The sequence below is a fragment of the Psittacula echo genome, assembly GCF_963264785.1.
Source record: "Psittacula echo genome assembly, chromosome: 4".
Classification (NCBI taxonomy): Eukaryota; Metazoa; Chordata; class Aves; order Psittaciformes; family Psittacidae; genus Psittacula; species Psittacula echo.
The window spans coordinates 83453653-83469712 of NC_137738.1; the positions used below are offsets into that span (position 1 = coordinate 83453653).

The 16060-nt window shown below is 41.5% G+C and overlaps 1 protein-coding gene across 1 annotated transcript in view; it reads right to left on the bottom strand.

The window, feature by feature from the left end:
- The window catches only part of LRRC1 (leucine rich repeat containing 1), a gene marked incomplete at both ends in the record, with an annotated part of 69638 nt that overhangs the window by 40246 nt on the left and 13332 nt on the right, over positions 1 to 16060 (bottom strand). Inside the window, one exon of the mRNA XM_080615255.1 lies at positions 14723 to 14840. Within this exon, the coding sequence (XP_080471381.1) occupies positions 14723 to 14840 (118 nt within the window). The remainder of the gene's footprint in view (positions 1 to 14722; positions 14841 to 16060) is intronic.

Here is a 16060-nt window from a genome sequence, read left to right on the forward strand (position 1 = left end):
GCCTGCTTCATGTCCATGTACACAGCTATTGCAGCACAGCCATTTTGTGCTTTTTCACATCCCATTTCCCCCTTCTGCTCCATGCTTGTCTTCCTGATCCTGGTCTACTCACCTGTCCTTGGACTGATCTTTATCAGCCTCTGCTCATCAAAAAACCCGAACTCCCTATGTGCCATAACTGTCCTAAAGAACCAATTAAAATCTGAGCCTCTTGTAATTCGATCAATACCTGCCCACAAATCTGTGCAGGAAGAAAGTACGTGGGGAGGGAAAACAAGGGGAGGAAGAAGAGAACGTGCAAGTCTCTCTACCTGTAACACATTCATGGGAGAAGAACCAGCCTCCCTCACACTAAAAACAGGTAATTTTAAAATATTATTGAAATTGATGGGTCCCAAGTAAGTTCTAGGACACTTTTTCAGACTGCTGGAAAGTAATCAGAGATATCTGTATGTGAAAACAGATTTCTTTTTATTTCAATTAACATTAACATTACATGTTTACCTACTACAGATTGGCATATGCTATCTTAGACATAAAATTGTTTTCTGGTCCTCTTGCATCAAGCTGTATTTTCATGAATAGCTGTGGGTCCTCTGTGTAGGTCCTTGTTTACTGTTACTAATATCCAGGAAAACTGAAACAAACATGTTTGGTTTCTTCGTTTAACAACTTAGATTGTTATGACTCATTTTGAAAAGAATTCAAAAGGAAAAAAGGTAAATCTTAAAGTAAAAATCAGACTTTATTTCCAAGTACTTTCCTATTCCCGTTTTTTCTACAGAGCATGACTACATCTTCTCCATCTCCTCTTCCTACTGCTGTCATCACAAAGAATACTGTGGGAAACGCCTTCATAGATTTTCCTCATGCAAGTGGCACCACTGACTTCAGCAGCTATCGGTGATCTAAATACACTGAAAAAATACTTGGCAATTGGGTCTCTTCCTACCTAGCTGGGTAACTCAGAATTGACTGCTTATGTATTTCATTCGGCTCTTCTCCTCAAAAGCTGTGCGACGGAGGGAGGAAAAGTACCTGCTCATCATGTTCACCTCCTGCCAGGTAATCTGAGCAAATGCATCTATTCTGAATGATTCCCAGATCGGAACTGAACCCAGGGCCAGCAAGAACACCAGGTCACTAGTTGTGAACAACCAATGAAAGCGCAGTAGAGGAGCCTCTCCTGGAAACCTTCTCTTCCCCACACGAGTGGGAAGGGCTGGAGGAAAGGAGGGAGATGGGCACCACCCAGATGGGTTTCACCCCATCCAAGAGATGCTTCCTCTTGGAATGGAAGCAAATCACTCTTGCCTAAAGAGCCACAGTGCTCCCAGTACACTAGGCACAGCTTTGAAAACAGGTAGGGCAGGTGGCGAAACAGTTCCTAATGATTACGAATAGCTCTGGCGTGCTCTAATCACTAACCCCAGAAACACACTGCATATTCAGAAAATACATTCACTGTTACTAAATATCAAAATAATGAGTAAGAAGCAAATACCCACACTGCAACACATCAAACAACCAAGCTGCGCTCCCACAACACCAAAGCCACCTAGGGTGAGGTTTGCCTGGAGCGGTACGAATAGCTCCCTCAGTACGCTTGGTGAAGGAGAAACTTTTAAATCTACACATACCCTAAGGCCCACTAACAACAGCAGTTTTCCCATAAAATGGAATAGGTGACTTTAAAGATTAAGTCCCATCAATGATGTTTGTATGTTCTTACCCACCCACTCCTCCATAACAGCTTTGGTATTCGATGGGAAGCAGGTTTTTTTGAGGGGAAACATCTTTCCTAGAAACCCAACAGCAATGAGATAAATTCAAAATGGATCATCAGGTGGGACCTTTGAGGTCAGAAGGTACAGGTCACACCAAGCCCCCAAATCAGGCTTAAGAGAGCTCACCCCCCTGCGGCAGCCTGCCTCACAGAGGGACCACACCACCCAGTGGGACTGCAGCCTGGAGCAAGGGCCAGAGAGGTGCGGGTACCACAATTCCAGACCCTGTGCAGGTGGAATCAGGCCAGAGAGCAGCCAAGCCTCTTCAGACTCTTCGTGGTTCGCACCTCAAGCCTGAGTCCAGCACAACACGCACCACTGTGCAGTCACCCAGCGGATCCTCCACAAAGAACCTCAGATGTAGTCATGAAACCACCACAGGGCTCCCAAATTTAAATGGGAGGTATTTGAACAACCAGCCTGTTTCAAAGCGCCACATTCACAAGCATCTCTCCTGACCCCCACTTCAGGAGTCAAAACCTCACATTTTATTCCTTTCACATGGTAGGGACAAACAGGTTTGAATAGCACATTTAAGTAACTGAAATGGAAAACAGAAGTTTGATTAAGATTGAGTGATTAAATGATGACCTTGAAGTGATAAATTCTTGTAACACTCGAAGTACTTGAAAGCATTTGCCTTTCACTAACACTCCAGAAAGTAAAAGCACTGATACCATTGCAGAGACATTGCTCCTTCTTGCAAAACAGATGGCATTTTCTTTTTTTTTAAAGCATTCACTTTTGAAAGCATGTTCCAAGAAATTCAAACAGTAAACAGAAATGGGAACCTTCCCTTTCCCTACGAAGAAATACACATAAAATCAAAACAGTATCAAAATTGCATTTACAGACAGTAGAACCGATGCTTTTACCCATTCCACAATTAAGCACCACCTGTAGAAGACTGAATTTGTAATACAGGATTATTGATAACAGAGGTCATAAATGCACTCAAATAGATGTTGTTACTTCTACCTTGCATTACAGCAACAATGCTGATACTGAGCTCAGCTAGTAAAGAATGTGTCATCCACCATTTAGTCTTCATACTATCCTTCCATGGATAACTAGCTGGAAAAGTCCTGAAAGGGACATGACTACTTCAAAGCTCCTGAGGACCCCAAATCACTTGTTTCTTTTAAACCAAGACAGTGTCCACAACTTTTATATACACACATACATGTAGATATGCAACCCTCTCATATACAAATACATACTTTCCTGTGTGAATCATTTTTATCCTGGATAAAAACAAACTTACAGGAATCAAAGCTCAAGTAGAACTAACTGTTCTACGCAGTTTATACACATAAAAATGCACCATATAAAGCAGAAGATAAACTTAAATCCTCTATGACATTTCTGAAACTATCACGTTACTGATTTCCTCTAACAATGTGTAGTTTCACTGCCATATTGCAAATAATTTCTACTTCTGTGTGACGGACTATGAAAACAAGAAAATAGAAATAGATCTTCTCAGCGGAAGTATTTTGATAAGCTTTTTCTTTTACAAGTCCTGGGTATTATCTGTAAAATCAGCAAGTATCTGAGCTAAGTAAAAATTACTCCAATATTACGTAAAATAAGGCAGTATAAGCACTGCTCATAGATATTCCAGACTATGAAGTCACTATATGAGCAAAAATCTTCAAGAAGAAATGGTAACAGATACAGGGAAAAGAAGGAAAACTCCATTTCTAGGGGTGTTCTACACGTAAAGTGCATTACCCCCCCCCCCCGATACTTTCACTATTGGTTTTTCCTCTTGCACCTAACTAGACAAAGAACAGACAAAAATTCAGCGTCACTGTCTGAACTGGGGATCACTACATGTTTAGCGAGTTCAACAACGCTGAAATGTAACTCGTTCTAATTGCAAGGCATCTTAAAAAGATTTCTGAAGCAAAACACAAACAAGTTAAAAGCAGATACTTTATCACTACATGTGAAGACTACTGTAACATTGTGCTGTATAAATGAACTCGGAAGAGAAAAAGCAAAGAGCATTTTAGCATATGACAACAAAAATGAAGTGATAATTGCAGCAGAGGTGATGATTCATAATAGAAGCATTGACATAATCAACTGAAATGCAACACAAGATATTAAAATATATAAATAAATCCTTCTGTCTCGTGATGAATTAAACAGCTTTCACCATTACTGTTGACTACTCAGTTTCATTACATTAACACATACATCCCTGCCAATATCAGCAGCAGTAAGGTTAAATGCTTTTCTTGCCACTGCTGGATACCCAGCTCAAATTCTCAAATTCTACTTAAATATCTAGGACTCTTCTAAAGCTACACACTGAAAAATGCTCTACATTTACACAATGCCCCAGATGTTCTGGCATACAGATTGTGCAGCATTGCTAATAATAAAGCCACAAACCAAGCATAAGCCCTGTGACGTGTGACAATACAAATACGCTGGCAGCAAAAAAGAAGTCATGCCAGCAGAAGTGGATTAAAATAAAGCTTGGCAGTCATGTATATAAGAGGGAATATTTCCCTCCTCCCTCCATTCAGAATACCTCTCAGATGTTTATTGTTCTAGTTTGCACAAGAATCTGCTAATGATGTAACAAGCCCTGTGCAAGTGACTTAAAAGGTAAGTTCGACACCAGGGAATTTTGTGCTATCTGAATAAGAAAATTACTTCTAATAATTTTTTTTTGGTGCCTTTAATAATAAAAAAAAAAGAAAAGAAAAACAACAACAACAAAACAAAAAAGATTTTTACGCCAGCTACATCTGTCAATCCCCATTCCTCTACTTTCCTCCTTCTGATAACTGGGAGGGCAAGGGGAAAAGAAAAATCTTATTTTTAAGCTGATAAAACCTTTCATATGGCACATTTTTGCAGCATTTTATACAGAATTTCAAGAACTGGCAGTATTTTTTTGTCTATCCAGAGGCTACAAGGCCAGCATATTTTATGAATTCTGCAATAGTGAATGCAATTTCCAATCAATATCAAGACAAAAGCAATGGCCCAGAAAGTCCTAGGCTATGTGACAGGGTGACCAGTCCAGAGCTACTCAGATAGTGGACTCTAGCTCAAAGTGAAAAGTATTTTTACAAGAACTTCGCTGAGGGAGAGTTTACATTGTTGAAGAGTCTTTCAGGTTGCAACTACTGGATGCTGTCATATTTTCCAGCTGTGAAGGCAACATGGAGCAGTGTTCTTTAGGAAGGCTGGAGCTGGCACACTGCATACACCCAGTGAAAGTCAAGTGAATAGCCCTGATCTAGATGGTGGAAAGCCCACCACCAGGTACACACAACATAAGCAAAACACCTTAACTACTCAGTGATTCATAATTCATAAATGTATTAAGCAGTTGATTAGTTTACACTAAAAGTATACTCAAGAAGCCCATTCCAGACCCAAAGACTGTGAATCCATGCAGCATTATCCCTCAGGAGAGAGATAACAAGCAGCGAACCAGATCTCATCCAATTCAATACACAGATTTTTTCCCCCTGCCTATTCTCACTTGTATAATATACAATATCTGCATCAGTGTATCACACACATATTGAAGCATGAAGCCCTGCAGTGCTTGAGTAATTTAGGAGCCTAAAGTTCTCTTCTTCCACAGAGATTCCTCTGTGCCCCCCACCTTCTCAGAGGGGTCCTGCCCTTCAGAAAGCTCTCCAGCCATCCTCTTCACCTTCCAAACCTGAGAGGAAGGAGACTGCCCACTCAGTCAAATACCTTGCAAGAAAGAATTTGTGCTGCAAATACTTGTTTGTCTTTGCAAAGGGCTCGCCAGCTGGAAAGCCCAAATGAGCAGGCTGTTGTCTTTCAGAGACAGCCCTGCATCTCTCTACCTTCCACAAAGCAGCCAAGTGCAGCTCCCGGAGGTCCTGTCTATGCAGAGGGGAGAGATGGAGGAAGGTTACTCATCCTCTCCCTCTATTTCCACATTAAGATCATGACATACACAATGACCTGACAAGCTTCTTTCATCCTAAAATCCAGAAGGTTTTGCTACCAGCCCTGAAGGCTGAAGTTATCAACCTCTTTAGGTAGAGAAAGCACTACAATTTCTGGGGCACAATGTGACAGGAGTCACAAGGTTCTTGCAAGTCTATTGAGGTTAAGTAGCTCTTGTAACATTTTCCCCTTCATGCTCCAATGCTGAGGATATGCAAAATACAAGAGATACAGTTCCTTTAAGACTTCTCTTTAAAGCTTTAAGGAAAATTCTCAAACAGGTTCAGGTAGGGTTTTCTCAATTAAATCCCTTGTTGTATAATTAACAAGAAACTCAGGCGAGGAAAGCATCTCATTCTTCCTCCTCACTGCTTCCCTTTTCCAAGGAAGAAGAGCAGTGGGGGAAAAAAGCCCTCACAAAACTGCATTTCATGGATACACAGATACAAGGCATGTTACTTGAAAGAAAACTGTGTGGGGACATAAAAACAAGCTGTTTTTTGAACAGACAGCATGTAGTAAATCAATAGCCTGTCCTCAGATGCACGAAGAAGCAGTAACAGAGGGCCAGGAGCTGTAAATTGGAAACGAGGAAATAAGAAGGGCAGGGGTAAGATCAAAGATCAGATCACAGGGAAACAATAGCTCCAGGTGAATTAAGTGAAAGAGCCCAGGTTCAGCAAGGCATTTAGGTCTTCTACCTTTTTACTGATACATGCTAATTGAGAGTTAAATGAGGCCAGGAGACATTTTTATGAGGATTTCCATCTTGGACCTCAAGGCTAGCAGCAATTTAATACTTTTAGTCTGAGAAGCACGGGAAAAAAAGGTTAAAACTAATATCCTACCTATAAAGCTGTGGATGACAAAGTGCTTTAACAGCAAAGTTACAGATTCATTGGATTAATTCTTTAGCAACTTCATAGGCATAGCATTTAACCTTCTCAACACAAAAAAGACTCCAAAACCGAAGCAACTCTGTGGATACAAGAACTAACAACGCCTGTTTGCAGATTGCCATTTTATGATCGCTAATCTACATTATCCAGAACATGAAATATTTATTTTATGTCACTCCCATATGGGCTGTCTGATGTTTAACACTTTAGCTGATACTTCAACAGGCCAAAGGTTTCTGTCTCCAACTTGTCCTGCTGATTCAAAAACAGGAAAAAAATACCAGAAAAACCCACAAAAATCACCCCCAAAAACCAAACAACCAAACAAAAAAGACCCCAAACAACCAAGCAAACAAAAAAAATCCCTTCAAAATCCATAATCTTCCGCTGAATTTGGATGAACCCAGACATTCTTACTACATGTGCACGCAAGTGCATTAGCAAATTCCTCAGAAAAAAACAGTCAATTCTCTGGCAGAATATACCGTGATGGAAAAAATCCACTTTTCTGTAATCCATTTAAAAATAGCATCTTCTCAACTTCCCTGATTAGATTATTCCATCATGAGATTCCACTTCTCTTTCCGAATCATGGTCAGCACTTGCTGCTTCTTCCTTCCCCTCCCTGCTGAGCAAGGGCTCAGTGACTAGGTCCAGTCTTTTCTATCTCACCTTATTTCTCCTATTGCACCTCCTCTTCCAATTTACCAACATCAAACTCATTTCAGTGACACACATTCACAAATTCCAAATTTTATATTACTTTTTCAAAGCAAGCAAGAATTCCTACACATCTGTGGGATTCTGCAGTGCTCCAGAATCTAAAAGCAATTTACAGTGCATGTTTCTTTCTTCCCCAGTACTCTGCTTTGCACATCAATCCCTAAACTTTATGTGTAAGACATGAAGATGATAATGTATTTTAAGCACAGGTTTTAAGCTAACCTTAAAGGATGGATGGGAGATAATACAAAGAAAATATACCCCAACACAGCTGCCAGCAAGCAACCATCTAAAAGAGTGAAAAATTCTGTTATCTCCATGTCTCCAACAAGGGAACTCTCATTAGCCAAAAAAAAACCCACCAAAAAAACCCCAAACAGTCATCAGCCAAAGCTGAGGATCATCTGCAGTAGGTGCTCTTTGGTGGGATGTCCCATGGCCTTGACGTGTACACAATCAAGGTTGCAGTGAGTACATTCACAGGTTGCTTTCTTATACCAGGTAAAATGTGCTCGTGCAGAAGTAGGAAGGCAATTCTTGTTTGTCCGTAAGTGCTCACCTGGACACAAATCAGTTCAGAAGGCAAACAAGCAGCATCCAGAAGTTCCATACGTTACTAAAAAAATGCATTTGCCAACTAAACTGCCTCACAGCACAGCTTGCTGGCTGCTTTTCATTTGCATTTTTCTTACCCACCAAGCAAGAAAGCATCACTTCACATTTATTTCTCAGCATTCTGGGGTTTGTCATTTACCACCAGGCCTGTACGGGCACATTTGTGTCAGGGTAGCTGGTGGCAGGCAGAGAAGAACTGGATTTCATGGATAAGGTCTCTGCCCGGATGCTGTGAAAGTGCAGTAGAGGTGGACAGCCAGATACAAGGTGAGAGCTCAGGGCGAAAGGCAGCAGAGCCTCTGTGGGACTGCAGGACAGGATCAGAAGAGTTAAGAGTGCTTCTGCCTGATTAGCTTATGTCCTCACTGTAAAATAGCTGGGTCACCAGCCCAGGCTGAACTGAAACAAGTGATCAAGCCTTTCCTCTGCCAGGATTTCTAGTTTGAAAACACTGATTATCCTGCTTTGGGTGAGGGAGAGAAAACGGGAACTCATATCCACTTTATGGGCAAAAGGGAGGTAATCCTCCTACAGTATGGATGGCAGGTATGTCTTTGAGATCAGACAGCTGAACAAAAAAGGGAAAGCACTGGTGTGCATGCACTGATACCCACAAATATGCTGAAGCCCCAGAGAGCAAAGCAAAGTTTACACACCACTCTTCAGTGGCACAGACTGATGCTCTGCAGGTCAGCTGCCCTGTGCTCAAGCAGTCTTCTAAAGAAGTTTTAAATGACTTGTTGAATAAAACATGACTATCACACAACACACAATGAATGTGGTGTCCTGAAAATGACTAAGATCTCTAAAAGAGGCTTTAAATCAGGTTGCAAAGCAGCTAAAAAGAATTAATACTTCAAATAAAAAGCATTAATATCAAGCCACCTGCAACTGAAAGTAGAACAGTTAAATACTTTTGCTGTTGATATCTGTAAGTACCCTGATAATTGAAGACAAAACAAAATAAAGGTTTCTAAATCTGCAACAATAATCAGTTTTGGAAGCAATGGAAAAGTAAAACTAACTTCATAGAGCTTTTGGGACAACAGCCTCCAGCTGCCAAAGTTTGACCTCCAAAATCTTGGACATTGCTGAGACCTTCAGCCTTGCATAGCAGCAGCCCTCTCCTTACACTACAATGTTGTGACTATTGAGATGCTCCTGAGGAAACATCTCTACTGCCAGGGTAATCCTGAAGTGGCATATTTTATCTTTTGTAAAATCTGTAATTATTTTCACATAAATAACAACATATAGCAATAGCATTTGCCATAACATGGCAACTATGTTGAGAGAGGATTTTGGGATAAGAATATCCTGATGATATAAATTCAGTTTAACCAGAACCTACAGAAATGAATAGCAACTACTATATCATATAGCCAGAATCCATCTCTACAGTTGGTGTGAAACCATACACATTAAACAGGGTAATTCTTATTTGATATCAAAATAAAGAACCGTGTTGAGATTTTGGTATCAAGCATCATGCAGAGTCAAATATGGCCTAAGATCTGCCCACATACAGATTTCCTCAGTACCTAAGATCTGCCCACATACAGATTTCCTCAGTAGATGCCCCAGAAAACCTATCACTCCTTAGCCCACAAAGTGATAGATCTCAGCTCTGCTGAGAGCAGAGTCAGCAACAGAGCCGCGTAATCCATCTATGAAGATTATCAAAATCCCTTTAATTCTCTCATTACACACACACATACATCTTCTCCACTGCTTTGAGACTCAGGACTTTGATACAAGAGCAAACCGCAAGGATGCAGAGCACTTCCATGGAGGAAGAGCTGATTTGAAATCCCCTTACCTGCTGCCAGCTAGAGAGCCCCTACAGACAGTGTAAATTAGCCGGCACACAGCCACTATGCCTACAATGCTGGAGAGGGACTTTTTACAAGGGCATGTAGTGACAGGACAAGGGGAATGGCTTTAAGCTGAAAGAAGACAGATTCAGATTAGACAGTAGGAAGAAATTCTTCTATGAGGGTAGTGAGACACTGGCACAGGTTGCTCAGAGAAGCTGTGGCTGCCCCATCCCTGGCAGTGTCCAAAGCCAGGTTGGACGGGGCTTTGAGTAACCTGGTCTAGTGGAAGGTGTCCCTGCCCACGGCAGGCGGGATGGAGCCAGATGATCTTTAAGGTCCCTTCCAACCCAACCCATTCTGTGATTTTATGATGCCATGTGCTTGCATGACCAAGTCCTCAGTAGGCATGTTCAATGGAAGCAAGAAGAGTAGCAGCAAGGGTAGCAGCAGAGAAGCCTGCCAGCCTTTTATCACAGAGAGACAGCAACACACAGGCAGACCAGGAGCGCAAGAGGCTCATCTCCTACATAACCAAGGGGGTTAGTCTTCATATGAGAAGGGGCTGGACAGTTGGACAAATGGCACTCCTTCAGCTGGGAAAGGTAGGAAAGCCATTCTAGTGCCTAACACCCAGCAGCCACTCTCCAGTGTGAAAGCTCACAGTCATTTTCTTCTTCTCCTTAGAAAGCTGAATGAAAACAAGCTGCTGACAATCTCTCAAAGGCTGGAAAACTGTAGGACACTTAAAAACAAAATATAGAATCATAGAATCCAGACTTCCACACAACACCAGTTAAGGGAAAGCATGTGTAGGGTAGCAACTTCTTTCTAATAAAAATACTACAATTGACGCCTTCGGGGCATGTTAAGAAGCATGCAATGTTGTGACAAAAACGTATCAGTGGAACATGGAGGATTTAATACTTGTCAAAGGCAAACAAAAACCCCTCTTGCAGAAGAGGGTTACTAAAAAGGAATGCATCACATCTGCAAGAACACAGCATACATACACAGCATACATAATCCCAAATATCAGCATGCATTAAATTAACTACAGAAACTTTATGCATTACCCCTCCTGTCTGGAAGAAGCTACAGAACAAGAAAAGCCATTAACATTTTAATGAATTTGGGATGGCAGGGCCCTAAACTCTAAGAATTCAGCCTCCAGGGGTTGCGCAGAAGAAAAGGGGTGAGGGAGTCAGTGGAGGAAACCTCTGCAGGATGAGCAGCATGGATAGCAGCCTGCTGCAATTCCCAGGGATCTCAAACAAGCTGCACACAATCTGGGAGAGAGGGAAGCTGGTGCAAGCGGAAATCTGCAAACGTTTGAGCATATCTTACTTCCTTTGGAGGTTGCACTTCTTTCCTGAATCACAGGGTCTTTTGAGACTTGCTCCAGAGAGTGCTCAAGTGCTGTGTGAAAACAAGTAGAGCACACAGGCTCTTCTGACTGTGCCTGGAGCAGAATCTCTCCTCTACCATATACAGCAAAGACTTGTGCTGAAACTCAATGCAAAGCACAGGAGCCCTACCCAAACTTCAAGGACACCAAGCAAGGATGTTCCAGCAGCCCAGTGTCTTTGCAGAATTCATCAGTGATGTGAGAATCCAGGAAAAGATTTACCCAAGCCTGGGGAGTCTGAGGGAACAGTAATTTCAGACATACAGCCGTTGAGCATCTATCTCAGAAGATATTACAGGGAATACTTGGAGTCTCAGATAGGCTTTTCAGCAGCCCAAAAGCTCAGCCATTCACTGTTGAAATCCTACGAGTCTGTTTTCTTCAGCCTCAGAACTAGCAGCACATCAACTTTTTTAACACCCTAAGACCAAGGGGCAGAGATAAATTGCATTGCCAAATAACTGTCAAACTGCTCACCATCACTATACTGTTTTCATAGCAGAGCTTCTCTGCCCTCTGATATTCCCATCCTTGGTTTATCCATTCAACCTCTGTTCAAGTAACAGCCTCAGCCAGACCAGAAAAGCACAGTGGGGATGTGCTTTACATGAAATTTACATGAACACATGGCCTTGCAGAAGAGTAAGCAATAGCATCAATATGCAAATAATCCAGGAAAAAATTAAGATTATATGGCTCCTAGCCTTCCCCAAGTCTTTCTCCCTCTGCACCACTAAGCCTCGCACCTTACTCACCCCAGACTTCCCTCACGTACACTTGAGATCATAGAAGCATCCATTTTACATCTGCTGACAATTTCTGAGCTTTACTGAGAAGGATTTTTTTAGTTCTAGATTCATTCACGAACCAAGAACTGCTTACAGGATTAATCATGGAGCACATTTTTAACATATACCAGCATGTCTCAGGCATTTTAAAACAGTTGGGAATTTAAGAAAGCCACACATAAGTTTCCCTGTTCACCTCTTCTGAGTGCCTATGAACCAGAGCTACTTATGCAGCATGGAAAACCACATTTCAAGGCATTCTGGACCACCTCCAAAAAGTCAGAAGGGAACACTGCACAGAAAACAGCTGGCCACCGCAGCCTCAAAGTGCACCCATGTTCTGCCATACGACACACTCACCACCTCATGGAGTATCAAAGATCAGACACTGACCAAAGGATTACAAAGCATGAGGAAAGAAGACATGGTACCATTTTATTGTAAGTGAAATGGAAGTACGTTGTTTCCCTTTCCTTCTCCCCCTGTGATGGAAGGTTAAAACGTAAAAGGCTACTCCTGTACACAGAACATTAAATGAATTTATGTCTGCGTTTTTAAGCTCTTGAGGAAACAGAACGGCCAGAACTGAGAGCAATTAGCGAACTGAAGCAGACAGCTAAAACAACAAAAACCACAGAACAATGATCTCTTATTTCCCAAGTTCAGATGTCACCATCACACTTTCCTATTCATGCAGCATACTGCATTTTGAAAAGCTGAGCTGTTTTTCTCTGCCTGAAAGGAATACAAAGAGTTCTTTTTTTTTTTTTTTTTGCTAAGTACTGTGGTAGTTAAGAACAACAAAAACTGTTGGAGTGCAAACCACTAAAAAGAAGAAACCTTTGGCAGGTTGAGAATCTGACATATTAGAGAAGGTGGGCTCAAAATACAAAGCTAAGAAATGAAAATACTGCAAATCTCCAAAACCTTATGTGAGAATTCCCCCTGCAGCATCCCAAATGGTGTGTGTTTTGCTTTTTAATTTGAAGAGCTGTGAGACAACCACAACATGACCAAACAGCAGAAAGCAACATCAGTCATCCTCCATCGTGGCCCTCCTACATCACCTCGCATGGTGCGTTTTTCACTTGAGAGTCAAGCCATGCAATAACTGTGACATGACTGAGCAGAGGGAAGCACTATCAGTCACCTTCTGCAATGAACCACAGAAGAGAAAAAGTAATGCAATAAAATGGGTGATTAACACTGAACCTTGGATACAGGAAAGCAACTGCTCCTGGCCACCTGCATTAGTCTAACCCATCACTTGAGAAAATACTTCCCTGTGCAGTAACTTCTAATGACACACACGCATCTACCCAGCCATAAGTGTTCAACACCATCTGTTCTCGTTACAGTTGAGCTCTCAAGCCAACTTCCAAGTCAGACTGACGAGAGAGTTCACATGGCTCTGATCCACCAGCTCTTTTACAGCTAGTTATTCATTTGCAAAGAGAATTACTAAGCAAACAGTGTTTCCTTTTGTATAAGGTCTGTTACAGACAGCACCCAACTCAGCCAAACTCAGCAGCCAAATTACATGAGCATTAACTGACGCAGTATTTATAAACGTTTTGACTAACGTGTTTCTTCTGTCTCTCAGATAATTTTTTACCAGTTTTCTTATCTTACAAGAGAATTTTGAAAATGTGCATGGAATTATACGGATCACAAATTTTCAGCAACTGCCTGGAGACTAATTATGCTTCAACAATTATATTATCAGATTGAGATGGCATTAAAAGCACCAAACAAATAAAAGAAAGATACAAATTTTCAGGCAGTTACAGGAAGGTGTAGTGACCACTGGATATTCTTCAGTGCTAAAGGGTCAATGTGAAATTAAACCATAAAGAAAAAAAGACTCCCCGCTACACTATTTCTTCTTCTCTTGAATATTCAGTTACAACCCTCGTTTATTTACAAGGTTACACAAAATGCTCTCTCCCACCCCATCCATCACACCTCAGAGAGCATTTTGTGCATATCCACTGCATATAAGGAGGCCAATATAGCTGACAGTTGCTCTAATTTGATAACATGGATTCACTGTTTCTAGATCACTGGGTCATAAGGTGGCTTAAAGGTGACCCACCAGCCCCTGAACTTCTGGTAGGGCTGGTAAGTTCACCAGGACAGGAAAAATAAAAAGAAAATAAATAAATAAATGAAATTTCACCCCATCACAGCTAAGGACAATATAAGCAGCAAGCATTACACCCGAACAATAAACCCATGAGGTTTCCAGCATTGCATTTTAAAGACAGTTTCTCAGTTCTTCCGAGTTTCTCTATAGGTGACAGAGTGATTCTTTTTTCAGAAGTATAATAGGAATACCAGCATTCTGCTCCTGCTAATCACAGGTAAAGAGGAGAGCAGAGAAGAACTGGACTTCTAACCCATAGGCAGCATTTCAGAGAGCTTGGAGAAAGAAATCAACAGCGTGACAGGTACACATACAAACAGGATGTAAAGCATTCTTTTAATTGGAAAATGAAGCAGTCTCTCAGAAAGGCAGAACTACAGTCAAGCATTATTTTAATACTGCATTTCCACCAGCAGCACTCCTCTGCTCTTTCTCTCCTTCCCATCTAGAAATGCAGGCAAATCCATGTATTACACGAAAAAGCATCTGCAGCACATAGATAGCAACCTCAGAAAACCCTACTAACCTAGTTTTATAGACTATGCCATAGAACAGAATAGAATTAAACAAATTAACACTGGAGCTTACCATTTCGAGACAAATCAAGTTCCACCAGCTGCATGAAATTCGCTATTTCTGGAGGGAGCCGCTGGATTTCGTTATCACTAAGTCCAAGTTTCCGTAACTTCACAAGTTGGAAGAAAGGCTGAAAGAAAGAAACAAAAAATATTCATGTCAGAAAATACTCACCTAACTCACCTATAAGTGTGATACATGATAAGCAATAATTGGAAGCTGGTTTCAAAATCTGAGATAAAGTTATGGCTTAAAACCAGCTATGCAGATCTCTTTCAGACCTGCATCAGAACAAACATGTTAACTTTTACACGCAGACAGACTAGAATCTGTGTTTTACCTAAAACAAAAATCTATTGAAAATAAATAAATAAACTGTAAAGCTCACTATCAACAATCACAGCAGACACACACTACTGAAATCCAGGATGCCTGCTTCAAAATCATTAATGGGGTGAGGTTACCCAGGAGGGTAATTAAAAGCATCCTAATTACACACTGGGGCTCATTAGGAAGTTAATACAGAGGGGCACTTCTAAAGGACGATCCAGAAAGGGGCTGCCAAGGTCTTCTTCATCGGCAAGTGCCATAAACAACTAGGTTACAGAGCCAGCCTCCCTCGAGAAGACTTTCTTTCTAGCTTCATACACCCTGCACTTCACGGCCCAGTTTCAGAAGGACTAATGAAAGTTGGATGGGATATGCACAATTCCAGGTCTTCCCAGCTTGAGGAGGAACCCAACCCAGCCCTATCTCTATGGTGAAGACATGGAAAGGCAATGCAGACAGAGGTTCAGAGCATCTGGCAACCCCCAAGACAAAACACTGTTCAAAGGAAACAGGCCAAGTCAGGCCAACCCCAGATGCTGGCAGCAGCTGGTGATCAAAAGTCAAAATGGTCATTAAAAAATGACTGAGATGTAGACATCCATAGGAAAGGTGGAGAGCTCTTACCCTAGCTTTCCTCTCTTCCAGGCAGGCCTTTGAATGAGAGTGAGTGCAAGTGCTGAGGATCTGTGTGATATTAAATAACTTTATATACATATCATCTTGGCCGTAACTGACGGAACTCTTAACATTTCAAGTAAGTTTTGTGCCCCCAGAGTGCATTTTTGCCCAGCAAAACCTCAGAACCTCTGCATCTTACCCACCCACAGCACGCGTGCGTGCCTGCATTCTCATGGGTTTTGCTCTTAATGGTAAATGGTAGATGCTAGCAAGTTTGGGATATCTGCTTACATGTAATCACCTGCAGTCCTTTACTGGAAATTAGCACCTTTTTTAATTATTATTACTTTATTTAGGTGCTGGAGCGTGTGCTCTGAATGTCACTCAATTCTATCTTAGATT